Source organism: Myotis nattereri (genome assembly GCF_964212035.1).
Source record: "Myotis nattereri genome assembly, chromosome: X".
NCBI lineage: Eukaryota > Metazoa > Chordata > Mammalia > Chiroptera > Vespertilionidae > Myotis > Myotis nattereri.
This window is the reverse complement of record NC_138078.1, coordinates 148810197-148827856: the sequence shown is the minus strand read 5'-3', so window position 1 is coordinate 148827856 and position 17660 is coordinate 148810197. Positions and strand designations below refer to the sequence as shown.

The window sequence follows — 17660 nt, the reverse complement described above, 5'->3', positions numbered from 1 at the left end:
GAGTTAAAGGAGGTGGCAGGGACAAGCACAGCCACTACAGCCGGGGGAGGAGAAGGCGGTGCAGGCGGCAGTGACTCTTAGCGGCCCAGACAGCGGGAAGGAGGAGAAGGAGGGTGGCGGCCGAGCTCGGTTTCGGCTCCTAGAGGAGTTGGCGGCGGCGCGACCCGGGGAACCGGCATTGGTAACGAACGGCTGCTCTCAGCGCCTTGGCAGGGGTTACGGGATGCATGGGAGGGGAGCGGGCCGGCACTGGGCCCGGCGACATTGGGGCGGACTGTGCTGACTATGGGATGCTGGGGATCCGTGGAGGGGGGCAGATCTTGGGGCGGGGCCGACATTTCCCATAAAGGACCAGCCAAGGATTAAAAGACCTTCTCTAGAATCTCCCTTCATACACCCGTAGACTGTCATTATTTGCCCTCGCAAGCTTCCAAGAGGGGTCAGACCCTGGGGAGGAAGGCTTCGTAGGCTTTCATTTCTGAGCTCCTTCTCCAGCATCTTCCGTCAGACACCCCGCCACACACACATACACAGTCTACCCTCGGAGCTTCCAAGGGGACTCGACCCTATGAACAGCCATTTGGGCCTGGCTTTCATGTCTGAGACCCCTCTTCCACATCTCAGGTCTCCCGATCCGACCCTGGCCCGAGCCCAGCGCTTCTATTCAGAGGGTCCCTTCAGCATTTGTCTTTAGAGATTCCTTTCAATTTCCAGAACCTGCTCCTAGAAACCATCTCTACTATAAAGGAATGCTTCCTTTTTCATGATCCCAGTGTTCTCTTCAGAGACAACCCCTTGCAGGCCTCAGCATCTCCCCCATCAGGTACACCTAACCCCCAGTATCTTCCCTCAGAGCCTCCCAGGGGACCAGGCACCAGAGAGGATCTGCTTAGACACATAATCCTCCATCAGAGATGCCCATGCCAGCATCTGCCCTTGCAGACCCTGTTGGCTCCTAGCCCGCTCCACCAGAGACTTGCCTCTCAAACCCCACCCTTTTCACTCAACCTCTGCCTTCAGAAGCAGACCAGCATTCCAGCTTCTCTTACGGATCCCTTAACCTCCCATCAGGCTTCAGAATCTACCCTTAGAACCTTTCGAGGTCTACACCATCTTCAGTCAGAGGCCCTCAGCTTTCATTTTCAGTTTCATAGGAACCCCGCATCATGGTCAGATGCCCCTTCCCTCAGCAGTCCCAGTTGTTCTCCAGGAGAGTAGAAAGCCCCCTTCTCAGCCTCTACTCTCCAAGCCTCCATAGGATCCCACTTAATCAGTCAAAGAAACCCAACCCCACTTGGTGACATAGCCAGTATCTGCTGACTGAACTTTTTAGGCCCAGAACTATCTGGGCTTAGGCTCTCCTTTCTCCCCCCTCAGAGAAGTTGCAATCCCCTAGCCTAGCCTATATCGATGAGATCTAAACAAGGCCTTTGTGCTCCAGTAGAAATCCCTTCCCAGCCCCACCCTGGGCCTCAGCATCCACCCTCTTACCCTCCTGGGACTCTGGCATAGATGTCAAAGACGCCTTTCCCCCTAAAAGCCCCTATCTTTTTTCTTTGCAAGTCCTTATGTTTTATCAAAGATTTCTCTCTGCCACCTGCCCCCCAAAAGAACCTCAGGACCCCAGCATCCTCCTGATGGAAAATACCCCTCCCCCCCCCAGGCCCCAGAATTTTCCTGCAGCCTCTTGTGGCCCCAGAATCCCCCACCCATTACCCGAGCAGCTTCCCTCCTACCTTCTTGTAGCCTCTGGGGACCTCCAGTGTAATTTCGTGCCCTTCCCAAAAGCTCCCTTTTCAAAAATCTGAGTCTTACCAACCTGGCCCGCCCCATCCCACCTGGCCCCAGGGCTTCTAACATCCCCTTCCTCTGAGCCTCCCTGGACTCAGACAATTGCCTCCTGACTCCTCTCTTTTATGCTCCTGGGGACTTGTCAGTTAATCCCTCCTAGGAGGCTTAACAGGCCCCAGCATCCTGTGCCCTAGGTTCATCCTAGTAACCTCACCCTGTGCCTGCCCTCTCTCAAACCTGCTCCAGGACTCCTACCTCAGACCTTCTCTTGTTTGAGTGGTAGAGAATGTGCAGGCTTCAAAGTCACCAGTATAGAGACCTCAGGCAAGTTCTGAAACTCTTGAGTCCCCAGTTCAGCTTTGCTGCACAGTTGATAGTGTTTGCAGTCTGAGCATATGTTGAGGGAGAAAGGATATCAGTTTTGTGTTGGGGGTGGGAGATCTTTAGCTCCTCCTTGGGGTTTCTGCCCAGACCCCTTCTGCTTGCCTTGAGACTGGCCTGTTTCAAACCTCTGCAATTGACATTCACTCTAGAACAATGAACCACAACCTGCTCACGCCCTTGCTGCTAGCGTGAGGGGTCCAGAGGTAGAAGCTGAAGAAACTAAAGATCTTTCAGGCCCTTGATCATCTCTGATTTAATGAGCTGGGCGATGGTGTGTCACAAACTAGCAAACCAGTGACATGGCAAGGAGTTAAGTAATGCAGGCCACTGCATGTGCCAAGGGAGGAGCTTGCTTATGTGCTCAGATCACTGAGTTCTGCCCACAGAACTTGATTTTTCTTAACCTTCCCAGCAGCCCCTTGAGGATATTTCCATTTGTCCCCACTTTTGGAGAAAATGGGGCTCAGAGGAAATAAGATCCCCAGGTCAGAGAATCAGTAAATGGAAAAATACGATTTGCCTTTTCTCCCTAATTCACCACATCTCTTCCTACCTTGGTTGGTTGGTAGCATTCCTAGTAATATAGCTGCCTGTCTCCCACCTTCTAGCTTCTCTCTCACCCTTCATCCCTCAGCACTGGGCCCTAGGCCCTGAGCTGGGTCCTGATTCTATTCCCTCAGGAAGCATTTGGCAAACAGTCCCACAAAGCCCTAGGCAGGTGATTGGCTTTTGTTTTCTTTGTGATGTGGGCATAAGGTTATCAGGTCCTTGGGTATTGTTAGGATTAGACAAAACCCTTTACTCTCCGACTAACAGACGGTAAGTCCTGGGCAGATAGGAGGGAGCTCCTGTCATCTTGCTTAGCGCTAGAGTGTGACAGGTGCCAAGATGGAATTTTACGTGCAGCGGGGGGCACTCGGTGTGATTGTGTGTTAGAACGGCCCCGTGTAGAACAGAGGCCTCTCGGGAGCCTTAGAGGCCAGGGGAAATGATTCTCTGGCAGGGAAATGATTCGTCTGCATCCAGTCACCGGCCCCACCCCCAGGTTTCATTTCCACAGCTGTCTGTATTGTTCTGTCTCTGGCACCTAGTATGTGACACTTGGCAAGTTAACTTGCCCTATAACCTCAGGTTTTCCCATTTGTCTGGCAAAGATGCTCAACCTGATCACACTGGGAGGCAGCCTGGGCTCAGGCATAGCAGATCTTGGTCTGGGTCCAGCTTGGTCAGTCTCTGTGGGAACCTCAGTCAAGTCACCACACATCCCTGTGTGATTTTTTCCCCCTTCAGTGGGAGTTAGGGAATGTTACTGAGAGTATTCCCACCCGCATGAGGGTGCCCTGTGAACAAAGTGCATAAAGTGCTTAGTATGATGATTAGCCCAGGGAGGGCTCTAATAAGCACTTACCATTGTTAACCTGCTTAAGGGACTCTGTGAAGACAAGGCTGGGGTGGGGGGTTGTCTTCTCTCCCTGCCAACTTACTGGCCTGGGTGTCTCCCAGAGCTGCGCTGGGAGGAAGGGGAGGGGGTGGACGTTGTAAAACTCCTCCCTTAGCCCCTCTGGGAACTGGGTTCTGTGCCATCATGCCACCCTGATGGATGTCCAAGCCGTGTTTCCCTCCCACACCCCTGTCGCCAGGGTTAAGGGAGAGGAGAATGGCTGCTCGTTCTTGCCCACCTGCTCTGGGCCAGGCTCTCTGGTCTGTGTTCTTTCTCAACAACTCCATGGGGGTAGGTAAGTGGTATTATCAACCCAATTTTACAGGTGAGGGAACTGAGCTCATAGAGCAGCGGTTCTCAACCTGTGGATCGTGACCCCTTTGGGGGTCGAACGACCCTTTCACAGGGGTCGCCTAAGACCATCGGAAAACACTATAATTACATACTGTTTTTGTGATGAATCACTATGCTTTAATTATGTTCAATTTGTAACAATGAAATTGGGGTCACCACAACATGAGGAACTGTATTAAAGGGTCGCGGCATTAGGAAGGTTGAGAACCACTGGCATAGAGGTTAAATGTGATCTGATAAGGAGTGGCAGGCTGACCTGAATCTCCATCCCTCCTCTGACTTCCCCACAAGCACATTCTTGTTACTCCTTTCACCTTAGGAGTGGTGTCTCCCTCATACTGGGCTAGGGAGAAAGGCCAGTGGCCTGGTGGTCAGCAGCATGGACTGCAAGCCAGACCACCTGGGTTCAGATCTTAGCTCTGATAGCTGTGTGACCCTGGACAAGTCGCCTCACCTCTCTGTACCTGTCTCCTCCTGTAAACTGGAGATACTAGCCCTTAAGTCTTCCCTTCCCCTATAGTCGCCACTAATCAACAGACACATACGTGTTCATCAGGCCCACCTGACCCTCCTTTTTCCATCCAGATGTCCAGCTCGCCGCTGTCCAAGAAACGTCGCGTGTCCGGGCCTGATCCAAAGCCGGGTTCTAACTGTTCCCCTGCCCACTCTCGATTGTCTGAAGTGACCTCGGTGCCAACCAACGTGAGTGTCTTCTTCCTGGAACTGGCAGGTGGGGTGGTGGTGGTGGGAATATATTTTGTATCACTGTCCGTACCCTACACCTTCGTGTTTCCTTGACCCTGTTCTTGCCCTCTATCCCTAGGGAATGGCAAAGAACGGCAATGAAGCAGACATAGATGAGGGTCTTTACTCCCGGCAACTGTGAGTGGCGCCTAGGTTGGACGGAGAGGTGGGGGTGGGGCTCTGAGAGGATGTGGTCAGGAGGGCCAGGCCCTGACCCTGCTTGCCCCCCTCACCTGGCAGATACGTGTTGGGCCATGAGGCAATGAAACGGCTGCAGACATCCAGCGTACTGGTATCAGGCCTCCGGGGTCTGGGTGTGGAGATTGCCAAAAACATCATCCTTGGTGGGGTCAAGGCTGTCACCCTCCATGACCAAGGCACTGCCCAGTGGTCTGACCTCTCCTCCCAGGTACCTCTTCCTGACCCCTTTTCCTCCCTGCCAAGGCCCCAGGCTCCACAGCCACTTCACTTCATCCCCCACTCTACTTGCAGTTCTACCTGCGGGAGGAGGACATTGGTAAAAACCGGGCTGAAGTCTCCCAGCCCCGCCTCGCTGAGCTCAACAGCTACGTGCCTGTCAGTGCCTACACTGGCCCCCTCGTTGAGGACTTCCTTTGTAGCTTTCAGGTACCTCAGCACAGCCCAGCCTCCTGCCCAATTCTCTCAGAGCCCATCTCTGGTGTGTTCATTTGTCCAGTTTTTTTAATGGACTGGCCTGGTGCCAGGTTTCATGCTGGCGGTGCATCTAGGGGGTGCAGGCAGGATTTTAGATCCTAGACCGCCTTGGGGCGGGGGCATGTGGACAGAGCGCATACTGGAGCCAGACTGCCTTGGTGAGAATCTCTGCTTCTATTAGTATGACCTCAGGCAGGTCACTTAATCTGTGCCTTTTTCCTGTTTGTAGACTCAGGAATGGCAGTAAAACCAACCTCAGAGTTTTTGTGAGGGCTAAACACTTAGAATAGCAGCTGGCTGATAAGGGCCATCTGGTTGTTTGTTAAATAAAAACTTGGGCCAGAAAGAGGAACCTTGGGAGCTGAGACTCTGCCCCGGGGTGTTCCGGCAGCCAGGACACACTGCCATGGAGCCCTGAGGTGTAGGGGGAGGAGCTTACCCTGGTGGGGAAGAGTACTCATTCAGGCAGAGAGCAAAATCCCAAGGATCCTGGCTGAGTAGGCATTGTCTTGAGAATTGGGAGCGAGTGGGTGTGGTAGGAGTGAGCTCAGACTTTGGCTGGGACAGTTTTACCTCTTCTGCATCTCACGGGGCATGGCAGGGTTGTAGGCAGGCAGCAGTGGGTGTTGGCAAATGAATGAGTCAGATGTTCTCCAGACTCTGTCTTCCCAGCTGCCTCTTTACTTTGCCTGGTGTGTTCTAGGGATTCCTAGGGGTTCGATTTCTCTTGAGTTTCACCTTTTCGCCTGCTCTAAGTCTGATACATAGTAGGTAGATACTCTGCCTGAAAGAGCTGAACCAGCAAAGCCTTCCAAGCCCTCCCTGACCCCTCCCACCAACCTTTCTCCATTACTCCCACCTTTGAGCCTCTGCCTTTCTGCCTGTCCACAGGTGGTGGTCCTCACCAACGCCCCCCTGGAAGACCAGCTCCTGGTGGGAGAGTTCTGTCACAGTCGTGGCATCAAGCTGGTGGTGGCAGACACACGAGGCCTGTTTGGGTGAGTGTCCCTACCCTTTTCCCCCAACCCCTACCAGGCCTAGGTCAAGACCCCCAAGCTCTCACTGCCCTCAGCTACCCAGGTTTTATCTACATATTTATTTCCTCACCCAAGGATATTTTCCCATTGATTTTTAGAGAGAGGGAAAGACAGAGAGAAACACAGCGATTGGTTCCTCCTGCATGTGCCCTAAGGGCCTGGGCCGGGGAGGAACCTGCAACTGAGGTACATGCCCTTGACCGGAACTGAACCTGCAGCCCTTCAGTCCACAGGATGATGCTCTATCCACTGAGCAAAACTGGCCAGGGCAGCTACCTGGGTTTTAGATTCTGTGTGTTCACCTACCCATGTGGCAAGAACGCCGTCCAGTTCCCAGTAGGGATGGGCTGAGTTTGCTCAGCAAGTATTTGCAGCATTTTGAGGGACATATGGGGTCCCCCTCTGCATGAAACTCAGGCATCAGCCCTGTTGTCCCCTCTACAGGCAACTCTTCTGTGACTTTGGAGAGGAAATGATCCTCACTGATTCCAATGGGGAACAGCCACTCAGTGCTATGGTTTCTATGATTACCAAGGTGAGGAGACCAGCCTCAGGGGTCCTGGCAGGCAGATGGGCAGTAGCAGGCTTTGTCTGTTCCTGTTACCCTAAGCGTGCCTCTGAAGACTCATTCTTCCTTTAACCAGGACAACCCTGGTGTGGTTACCTGCCTGGACGAGGCCCGGCACGGGTTTGAGAGTGGCGACTTTGTCTCCTTTTCAGAAGTACAGGGCATGGTTGAACTCAACGGAAATCGGCCCATGGAGATCAAAGTCCTGGGTAAGCTAGGGCCGTTGGGGAATTGGAAAATAGGAGGTGTGTCCCTGGGCTCTGAGCAAGAGGAGTTGAACCAGAAACAGTCTGAGTGGCTGAGTTGAACCAGAAACAGACCCTAGGGGTCCAGTCACAGCTGGTGGGCATGGGGGAGAGGTGCTGTCTTGTGTTGGAGCTGATCCCGGGAGAATAGGTCCCTGGTATTTATGCCGAGGGGGAAAGGTCTCTGGTACTTGAACAGAGCAGATCAAAGGATCCCCTCGTGTCTGAGCTGATTTGGACAGGGAGAAGGGAATGTCTTCCAGTGTAGACTTGGGGTCAGGGACACAGGGTCTCGTGGGCTCAGAGCTGGATCTAGGGCAGAAGGGAGATGGTTTCTGATGTCCAAGTGGGACCTGGGGTGGAGGAGAGATGGTTCCTGGTGTCTGAGCTAGATCATGAGTGGATTTTTCCTTAGCTTGTGGGTGTTGTGGCTTTTTGGGAGGGTAGGCAGCCTGACAGCTTCCTCATCTCCCATAGGTCCTTACACCTTTAGTATCTGTGACACCTCCAACTTCTCTGACTATATCCGTGGCGGTATCGTCAGTCAGGTCAAAGTACCTAAGAAGATCAGCTTTGTGAGTGTGGAGGGTCAGGGGCTGTAGGGGTGGTTCTGGGAATTTCCAGTTTCTCCATTCCTCTCTTCTGGTTCTGATGTCCTGCCTCCCACAGAAATCTTTGCTGACCTCTCTGGTAGAGCCTGACTTTGTGATGACGGACTTTGCCAAGTTTTCCCGCCCTGCTCAGCTGCATATTGGCTTCCAGGCCCTTCACCAGTTTTGTGCTCAGCACGGCCAGCCCCCTCGGCCCCACAATAAGGTGGGTGGATGAACCAGGGCAGGTGACCTTGGCACTGAAGGCCCACCATGCCTCTCTGCCTCTCCACCCTTACCCACAGTGGTCTGATAGGTGCATTCTTGGTTCATTCTGCCCCACCAGGAGGATGCCACAGAGCTGGTGGCCTTAGCCCAGGCTGTGAATGCTCGAGCCCTGCCAGGAGTGCAGCAGGAGAGTCTGGATGAGGACCTCATCCGGAAGCTGGCATATGTGGCTGCTGGGGACCTGGCACCCATCAATGCCTTCATTGGGGGCCTGGCTGCCCAAGAGGTCATGAAGGTCAGCATGGGTGTAGAATGGCAGGGTTGGGGATGGGCCAGGCACCTCCCTGACTCCATCACTTGCTATTCTATGTTTTGCCCGCATTAACCACTGACCACTTTCCCTCTCTTCCCCTATTTCCAGGCCTGCTCTGGGAAGTTTATGCCCATCATGCAATGGCTGTACTTTGATGCCCTGGAGTGTCTCCCTGAGGACAAAGAGGCCCTCACAGAGGACAAGTGCCTCCCGGTATGTGAGTGTGGCCCATGGGGAAGGCACCACTGGGGGGATCGTTTCTGGTAAGGCCCCCCTTTGACCCTCTTCCTTCTCATTCCCCAGCGCCACAACCGTTATGATGGGCAGGTGGCCGTATTTGGCTCAGACATGCAAGAGAAACTGGGCAAACAGAAGTACTTCCTGGTGAGTGACCCCCCCTGGACACGTTGTCCCTTCACCTCTCCTGGCCTGTGGCCATCCCTTCAGGGGTCTCCTGTCTCCTGAGGGAGGGTCTTTTGGTTCTTATACCTCTATCACATGCCTTTTGCTGTTACCTATCTTGAGGCAAAGCCTAGTGCAGCCTTCTGTTAACCCCCCTCTGGTGCTGCCTCCCTCACATGACTGGTTGGTTATTTCATACAGCCCTGAGACTTAAGTATATGGCACTAGACCCTCATCCAGGCTCCTACTGTCTTTAGGGGGAGTGAGGAGTGATGGGTGACTCTAAGCTAGTCTGCATTAACCAGGCTCTGTCTCTTGGCTGCTTCCTAGGTGGGTGCTGGAGCCATTGGCTGTGAGCTGCTTAAGAACTTCACCATGATTGGGTTGGGCTGTGGAGAGGGTGGAGAAGTTGTAGTCACAGACATGGACACCATTGAGAAGTCAAATCTGAACAGACAGTTTCTGTTCCGGCCCTGGGATGTTACGGTAAGTTGGGGACGGGGGGTGCTTTTTCATCTCAGCGTTCCTCCTGTTCTTTGTTCCCATTCTGGAAAGGAGGCCTTTCCACCTTTTTCCTTCCTTCAGTTTCTTCTCTCTGTCACTCATTCAACAAACATTTAACCTTCATTGAATCTATAATTTTTCATCTGTTTTTTTCCCCTTGACCTCTTATCAGTGCTGTTGGGACAGTATGTTGGGGGTCTTCCAAACTACCCCCAAGTTCAGTGACTCACTGAGAGAACTCACAGGACTCAGCATATAGTCAGTCATATTCACAGCTATGAATTCTTCCACCAAAGAATGCTGAGTAACATCGGCAAAGGGAAAGGGCACTGGGGGTGAAGTCTCCTTTCCCAGTGGAGTCGCACAGAACACGCTTAATTTCCCCCCAGTAGCCAGTTGCAACATGTGAAATGTTGTCAACCAGAGGAGCTTTTTAGAGACTCAGCACCCAGGGTTTTTACTGTGGGCTGGTCACATAGGCACCCTCTGCTGGGCACATACCCAAGTTGCAGACGTCCAGAAGGAAAGCAGGTGTTGGGCACAAACCACGTTGTTTGCATAGGTAGTCTAAGCGCACAGAGTCTCCTTATCAGGAATGGTGAGAACCCTCCCCAAATCCAAGTTCCCAGATGCCAGCCAAGGGCCACCCTTCCAAGCAGGCCTTGGGTAGTGCTTTACGCCTGCTAGGTTCATTGTTCTCTACGCACATGGGAGCTGGGTTATACAGGGATCTAGCTGGGAAGCTGCCTGTGGGGGACAACGTCGTTTATAGTTCGTGATAAATGCAGTGCAAAGGAAATAGCAAAACATGGGTTTGCAGTTTTGATCACTGTGGTTGAAGAAGGGTCTGCAGACTCGAAGGGTGTTAGGGAGTAGGAGAGTGCCCAGGCCATGATCCAGAGTGGGAGGGTAGTAGGAGATGAAATAGAGGAAGTGGGTCAGCTCCTTTGACCCTCAGTGGAGGTGGGTTCTGGGGTATTGTTATGAGCAGAGGAGGGACAGGGCTTGACTTGGGGCTTTGAGAGCATCCTGCTTATCTGTGTGCTTACATCCTGTTTTATTGGTGGGGGGAGTACCCCAACCCTGGGTGCTGTTACCTGAAAGAATAATAGATGTTGGGTAGGCAAAAGACCAGATGGGTCACCTGTTGTCTCCAGTCGGTGTCTGGTCACTGTTTCCCTTTCCACTGAGTCCCTGCCACATTCATCACAGCCCCAGCCATGTGGCAATGTCATGGACTGTTTCCTGCTAAACCAGGGAGCCTCCTGAGGTTGGTTTGGTGAATGCACGAATAACTGAGTTCTGTTTCCCCATTCCCACCCTCACCCTTGCCAGAAGTTAAAGTCTGATACCGCTGCTGCGGCTGTGCGCCAGATGAATCCGCATATCCGGGTGATAAGCCACCAGAACCGTGTGGGTCCTGACACGGAGCGCATCTATGACGACGATTTCTTTCAAAACCTGGATGGGGTGGCCAATGCCCTGGACAACGTGGATGCCCGTAAGTTTAGAGGCGGGTGAGGAGGTCAAGGGCAGATGGTGGTGTGTGTGTCAGGGTTGCCTTTCTGTCCTCTCCTAATGTCCCTCCCTCCCGCCCCCAGGCATGTACATGGACCGCCGCTGTGTGTACTACCGGAAACCACTGCTGGAGTCGGGCACATTGGGCACCAAGGGCAACGTGCAGGTGGTGATCCCCTTCCTGACAGAGTCGTACAGCTCTAGCCAGGACCCGCCTGAGAAGTCCATCCCCATCTGCACGCTGAAGAACTTCCCCAACGCCATCGAGCACACCCTGCAGGTGATCAGCTGGGGGGAGAGGGAAGGGAGTCAGCACCCTGCCTCTCGGCATCCAGGGCCCTGGCCTTGAGGTGTCGCAAGCCTAAGTACAAAATGTGCTTTTTCTCCAAACCTTCGTCCCTCACTTCTTATCCAGCAGCCTAGATTTTTAGCATGGTTTGTTCTTTTTTTTTTTTTTTTAACTTTTATCTTGGAATTTTTTCGGCATGTAAACAAGTATAAAGAGTAGTATGGTGAACTCAAATACCACTCGCCATCTAGATTTAACAGTTATTCCTGTTTTGTCACATTTTCTGCTTAGATTTATGGGGTTTTTTTCTTTGTGCTGAAGTAAGTCATGGACATCACAACACTACACTCCCTGATACTTCAGTATGCTTCTGCTAAGGGAGGATGTGTTTCCACATACAAAGTTTCAACCTTGACTTTTTTTTTTTTTATTGAGGATTAACATCAAGTAAGGTACAGGAAGCTTAGGAATACTTTTTTTCATTTTTAAGTGGTTACATTCACTATTGTAACCATTGGTTGCTAAGTTGAAGTGCTAGGGGTGGGGGAGTGGGGAAGTTTAGGAGCAGTGTTTGAGGGGGGCTTTCCTTCTCCCAGAGCAGTGTTCTTCGTATTTGATTTATTCACTGATGGTCTTTCTATAATGTCTCTGGAAACCCACTTTGTCAGCCATTGCCCCCAAGTAATTCGTTTGCTCTGCCTGCAGTGGGCTCGGGATGAGTTTGAAGGCCTCTTCAAGCAGCCAGCAGAAAACGTCAACCAATACCTCACGTATGTACCAAATGCCCCCTTGCTCCTTCCCCTGCCTGCCAGCCAAGGCATCCTGTCTGCTTTCCTCAGTAACACCCAGCACCAGGGAAACTTCACGTGAACTAGTGAATGCTTGGGCTTCATACGACTGCGGGTCAGGACTAGCTTTCTGAGGAAAAAGTGGGGTGCCCTGGAGCCCACTGTAGGGCTGCTATGTAATCCTGCCCCTTTGACCACTCCAATTCCTGATAGAGACCCCAAGTTTGTGGAGCGGACCCTGCGGCTGGCGGGCACCCAACCCTTGGAGGTGCTGGAGGCCTTGCAGCGCAGCCTGTTGCTGCAGCGGCCACAGACCTGGGCCGACTGTGTGACCTGGGCCTGCCACCACTGGCACACCCAGTACTCTAACAACATCCGGCAGCTGCTGCACAACTTCCCTCCTGACCAGGTAATGCCCACTTGCCAGGTCTGTTTGACAAAATCTGAAATAAGAACCTGCTGTGGGCTTCCCCACCCCAACTACGTGGCTCCTCCCGGTCATTAGTCCAACTGTGGCAGGTGCCCCAAGGCATGGGGAGCTTGTTTTTTCCATTCCTTTTCCTTTGAGCAGGAGACTTTCCCTTACTTGTGCTGTGGGCTGAGTCATACCGACTTCCAGGGCTATAGGGATTATGGGGGAGAAGTTTTGGAGTTGAGAGCGCAGGAATCTGTGTGGATTTTTGCACTTGGGCAAGTCACATAGCTCCATTTGCACTTGGGCAAGTCACATAACTTCTTTGCACCTCGGTTTCCTCCTCAGTGAAGTAGAGATAATAGTACCTACTTCGTGGGGATTTTTGGAGGACTTATTGGTATTTACTAATACTAAGTTTGTACAGTGTTTGCCAATCCATAAAAGTTAATTGAATGCCTGTGTGTCTTGCACAAAGCAAATGCCCAGGAATTGGTAATTTTTTCAACAAGGTCCCTGCTTCAGCCAGGCATTGGAACTTCCATCTACAGGACTCTGTGCGTGCCAAGCTGTAGTGGGTCAGGGCCCATCCAGGGCCACGGTGAGGAGTTAGGATTTTAAAGAGGCCTCCACTCACAGTCCTTCTCAAAAATCTCTACTCCCTTAGCTCACAAGCTCAGGAGCTCCCTTCTGGTCTGGACCCAAACGATGTCCACACCCACTGACTTTTGATGTCAACAATGTAAGTCTCCTCCCTTGCGGTCTCCTAGGGTCAGTGAGTGGGTGGGTGAGAAGGAGGCAGAGACTCCCCAGATGAGGGCTGATATGCTCTCCCTTCTGTGCCCTGCCTTCTCCTAGCCCCTGCATCTGGACTACGTGATGGCTGCCGCTAACCTCTTTGCCCAGACCTACGGACTGGGAGGCTCTCAGGACCGAGCTGCTGTGGCCGCCTTCTTACGGTCTGTTCAGGTCCCCGAGTTCACCCCCAAGTCTGGCGTCAAGATCCATGTCTCTGACCAGGAGCTGCAGAGCGCCAGTGCCTCTGTTGGTGAGGGGTTTTGGCTAGGAGTCACCATTCTACTTGTCCCTTGCCCAGCTCAGCCTCCCCACCGGTCCTTAGCCCCCCTGGCTCTGCTTTGCAACTCCAAGCCCGAGGCTTCCCCCACACCTGCCTTTGAGCCTCCCTTTCTGAAATGAAGAGGGTTGGTTAGGGCATATTCTCCTTTACTCCCTCTCCCTTACCGCTCGCTAGCCCTCAGGAGAGCTAGCTGTTTATTTTTCTTGTTCCACGCATATCCACCTTGAAAGAAAAAGTGTTGTTTCCTCTTGATCTTTTCATGGAGGGGGGGAGATAAGATATCCACCAATGACCTTTGTCCCTTGGCCTTAGCTTGCTGACCCTTGGTCTATGTGTTTATCCAGGTACCCTTCCCTTCCATCTGTCTCCCTCCAGAGGTAATGTGTCTGTACCTATGTTATTCCCCCTGCATTTTCCTTCCATCTCCCCCCTTACTCTCCATATGTCTTCTGTCTCTCGTCCTCTCCCATCTTCCTTTCCAAATATATATCCCTACATGTTCCTCTCTGTATGTTTTTTCCTATCTTCTCTTTACTTCTTTCATTTACTTTCACCCATATACTCCCTCTTCTTGTATGTATATGGGGTATTTGTAAAATGTATATAAGATCTCCTGCCTGTCTCAACCTCTTACATGCCTCTATTCTCCCCTTTCATGTCTTCTTTCTCCCCCTCCATATCATTCCTCTACATCCATGTCTGCATATTTCCCAACTTCCCCTTCGTGTATCTTCTACATCCCCCCTTCCCCATCTCTTCCTCCATGTCTCCCCACCTCTCTGTACATTCTCCCCGAGATCTCCAGCTCTCCCACCTGGATCTCCACTTTCTCCTCGTGTTAAGTTCCATAGTATCTCTAGAGATCTTACTATCCCGCCTCCCCCTTCCTGTTTTCAGGTTTATGCTCTGTTGCCTTGCTTTACTCTCCCCCTGCCCCCTCTTCCAGGATGGCTTTCCTTTTCAAATCCTTGATCTATGTGAACTCCTTTTGCCCCAACCTGGGCTTCTGTTTTCTTCTCGGACCCTGGCTTGGGATCTAAGGAGCTGTTGTGTCTTCTCTCTTCCTGCAGATGACAGCCGTCTAGAGGAGCTCAAGGCGACACTGCCTAGTCCAGAAAAGCTCCCTGGGTTCAAGATGTACCCCATCGACTTTGAGAAGGTGCTGGGTGGGGACCCTGGGCAGGCAAGGGGGTGGGCTAAGCACACATGGGCTGGGCAGGACAGATCTCTGGGGATCTGGAGGCGGCCCCAGGCCTTTGTAGGGCTTGGATCACAGGCTTTCCATGCGGCCTTGAACAAATAGGTGTTCCCAGCCATGCCTTTGTGATCTGAGAGAGCCCAGCAGGTAATTGCAGTGTCCCCGAAGGCCAGGAGTCCTCTTCCTCCTCTGATCTCATTATCTTCCTGTACTCCCCCTGCCCATAAAAGGATGACGACACCAACTTCCATATCGACTTCATTGTGGCTGCATCCAACCTTCGGGCAGAGAACTATGACATTCCCGCTGCAGACCGGCACAAGGTGAGGGGATCTAGACTTGATGTGTCACCCCCTCCCAGGCTTGAGTTCCCTGCATTCCATCCCTTCTGTAGACTGGGCGCATCCTCCTCCTCAACTACAACCTTCCTTGATTTCTCCTGCCCTCACAGAGCAAGCTGATTGCAGGGAAAATCATCCCAGCCATCGCCACAACCACAGCCGCTGTGGTTGGCCTTGTGTGCCTGGAGCTATACAAGGTGGTTCAGGGGCACCGAAGGCTTGACTCCTATAAGAATGGTTTCCTCAACTTGGCCCTGCCTTTCTTCGCCTTCTCTGAACCCCTACCTGCACCCCGTCACCAGGTGAGGGTCTGCATCAGGGGAGGTGGGCTTCTGGTTGGGGTGTTTCTCTCTAGAGCTGGCTCTAGTTTGCTTCACAGGCTTTTGCCAGGTGAGGTTTCAGTCAGTGTGTAGCTGCTCCTTTTGTGTGCCCCTTGTTTTTTTGAGCACCTTCTGTGTCCTAAGCCCTGGTCTTATTCTACCTGTGGAAACCCTCAGAAAAGATGGGACATTTAATAGGAGATTGTTAATAACTGTACAGTAATAGCAACCAGCATTTATTAGGTGCTTACTCTACTAAGTTCTTTTACTTGGTTCATTTATTAATTCACTGAAGTATTTCTTGAGCAACCTCAAAATAGAGCAGGCTAAGGAAGACTTGAGAGTACCGGGTGGTAAGGGGTTGGTTTGGGGATTTTAAATGTGAGATGGCCACAAAAGACCTTGCTGAAAAGACAAAGTTTGAGTCCAGTCTTGAAGGAGGTGAAGAGACAGACCATGCAGGCTTCTGGGAGGAGGGCATTTCAGGCAGAGGGACCAGTCTCTGTAAGGGTAGCAGTGTGCCTGCCTGGCATGTTTGAGAAAGAAGTAGCTAGAGCACAGTGAGTGAGGGGAGGAACAGAGAGGAGGACTGCAATGATGTAGGGCCTTGTTGGTCATGGCTATCATAAGGTTTCAGTGCTTAGGGTGAGGCGGAAGCCACGAGAGCTTTGGACAAAAGAATGACCTTGCTTAGCATGTCTGCATAAGTGGAGGGGGAGAGTGATGGGGCTGGACCCGCATAACACTGGTCTGCTTCTTGTCCCCCAGTACTATAACCGAGAATGGACGTTGTGGGATCGCTTTGAGGTACAGGGGCTGCAGCCTAATGGCGAGGAGATGACCCTCAAACAGTTCCTTGACTACTTCAAGGTGAGGCCCCTCCCTCACTCTTACCCCACATAGAGGCGGAGTGTGCATGTGACTGACCTGTCCACCCTTGTGACACGTCCACCCCTGTGACACGCCCACCCTCCTTTCCCCCTCCAGACAGAGCATAAATTGGAGATCACCATGCTGTCCCAGGGCGTGTCGATGCTCTACTCCTTCTTCATGCCAGCTGCCAAGCTCAAGGAACGGTTGGATCAACCGTGAGTTGGGTGGCAGAGCCTCAGCTTGCAGCTATCCCACTCCTGTTCACCACCCTTCAGCTCCTGGGCCCCCACCCACCCACCTGACCTTCCTCTCTCTCCCTCTGCCTCCCTGACACTCCGCTCCCCTGCCCCCAGGATGACAGAGATCGTAAGCCGTGTGTCGAAGCGAAAGCTGGGCCGCCATGTGCGGGCACTGGTGCTTGAGCTGTGCTGCAACGACGAGAGCGGCGAGGATGTCGAGGTCCCCTACGTCCGATATACCATTCGCTGACCCCAAGTCCCCCCTCTCCAGAGCCCTTCCCGCCCAGGGCTCCCATTTGACTTGTGGCAGTGGCCCAGCTAGCCAAGCCTGGTATTCCCTCATACCCCTACCTGATCCCTCTTGCCACTGCTTCCTACATTGTTCAGAACCTTGAATCCTAATAAACAATTATTAACTCGGACATGGCATGTCCTGCTGGTTCCAGGGAAGGAAAGGACTTCCTGGAGCTGTCTGGTTCAGATGGTAACCCAAAAAGCTAACCCCAGCACCACCACCACCCCACCCCAGCTGCCTGTTTTCTGGGCAGAGAACATGCGGGAATTGCCACCTTCTTCCTCCTTCCCTCCCTGCTTAGGAAGAAGTGGAGGCACCGGTGAGGCCATAGAGAACAGGTACCGGGGTCCAATTTACTTGAGCTGGGTTCCAATTCTACCTTCTCCATCTCCTTAACACCCTGCCATGCTATATTGTTAGGTCAGCAGGGCTTATGAAAGTGTTTAGCTGAGGACACCTGTAAAGGAAAGGACCCTTTCCTGCCCTGTCCTTCCCGTCTCTTTCCCCTGCCCCCCACCTGGTCTGTCTGACCTGAGGCCTCTTAACTTTGAGAAGAGTCAGCCGTGGGTGGCTGATTGGTTAGAGTAGGCAATAGGAGGCTCACCTCAGGCCCCCAACAGGACTGCATACTCTGTCTGCCCTTGATCTTGGCTGAACGCTCCAGACAATTGAAAGCACCAATGTGGCCTCTTTGTGCCTAAGGTGCCACTCATACCCTTGTCCCTCACCCAGCCACTTGGAAACAGACTCCTCATCCCTTCACTCAGGAATGGATATTGGGAGTAGCACAACCTGGAATGATGGGGCTTCAGGTAGACATTTTTAAAGAGGGTAGTCAGGGCAGGCTTCGTGAAGGTGACATTGTAGCAAGGACTTGGAAAAGGTGAGGGGATGAGGCCGTGACTATCTGAGGGAGGAGCATTCCAAACAAAGGGAACAACAGCAAGGGCAAAGTCCCAGAGGCTGGATTGTGCCAGCTTTATTCAGCACCAGCTAGGGGACTAGTATGGCTGGAGTGGAGTGAGAGAAAGAA

General features: G+C 52.5%; 1 protein-coding gene across 1 annotated transcript; it reads left to right on the top strand.

Annotated features, from left to right (window-relative positions):
* On the top strand, window positions 1-16754 carry UBA1 (ubiquitin like modifier activating enzyme 1). The gene is made up of 26 exons (XM_081081956.1): window positions 1-181; window positions 4556-4672; window positions 4794-4852; window positions 4955-5123; window positions 5207-5341; window positions 6281-6387; window positions 6871-6961; window positions 7071-7203; window positions 7717-7814; window positions 7909-8055; window positions 8176-8352; window positions 8479-8583; window positions 8674-8754; window positions 9103-9258; window positions 10612-10777; window positions 10878-11074; window positions 11789-11853; window positions 12085-12280; window positions 12951-13025; window positions 13142-13331; window positions 14432-14520; window positions 14790-14882; window positions 15011-15202; window positions 15989-16090; window positions 16208-16308; window positions 16447-16754. Exons 2-26 carry the CDS (start codon window positions 4556-4558, stop codon window positions 16580-16582), a joined length of 3177 nt encoding a protein of 1058 aa, XP_080938082.1. The 5' UTR covers window positions 1-181; the 3' UTR covers window positions 16583-16754.
* Window positions 16755-17660: the final 906 nt, after the last annotated feature.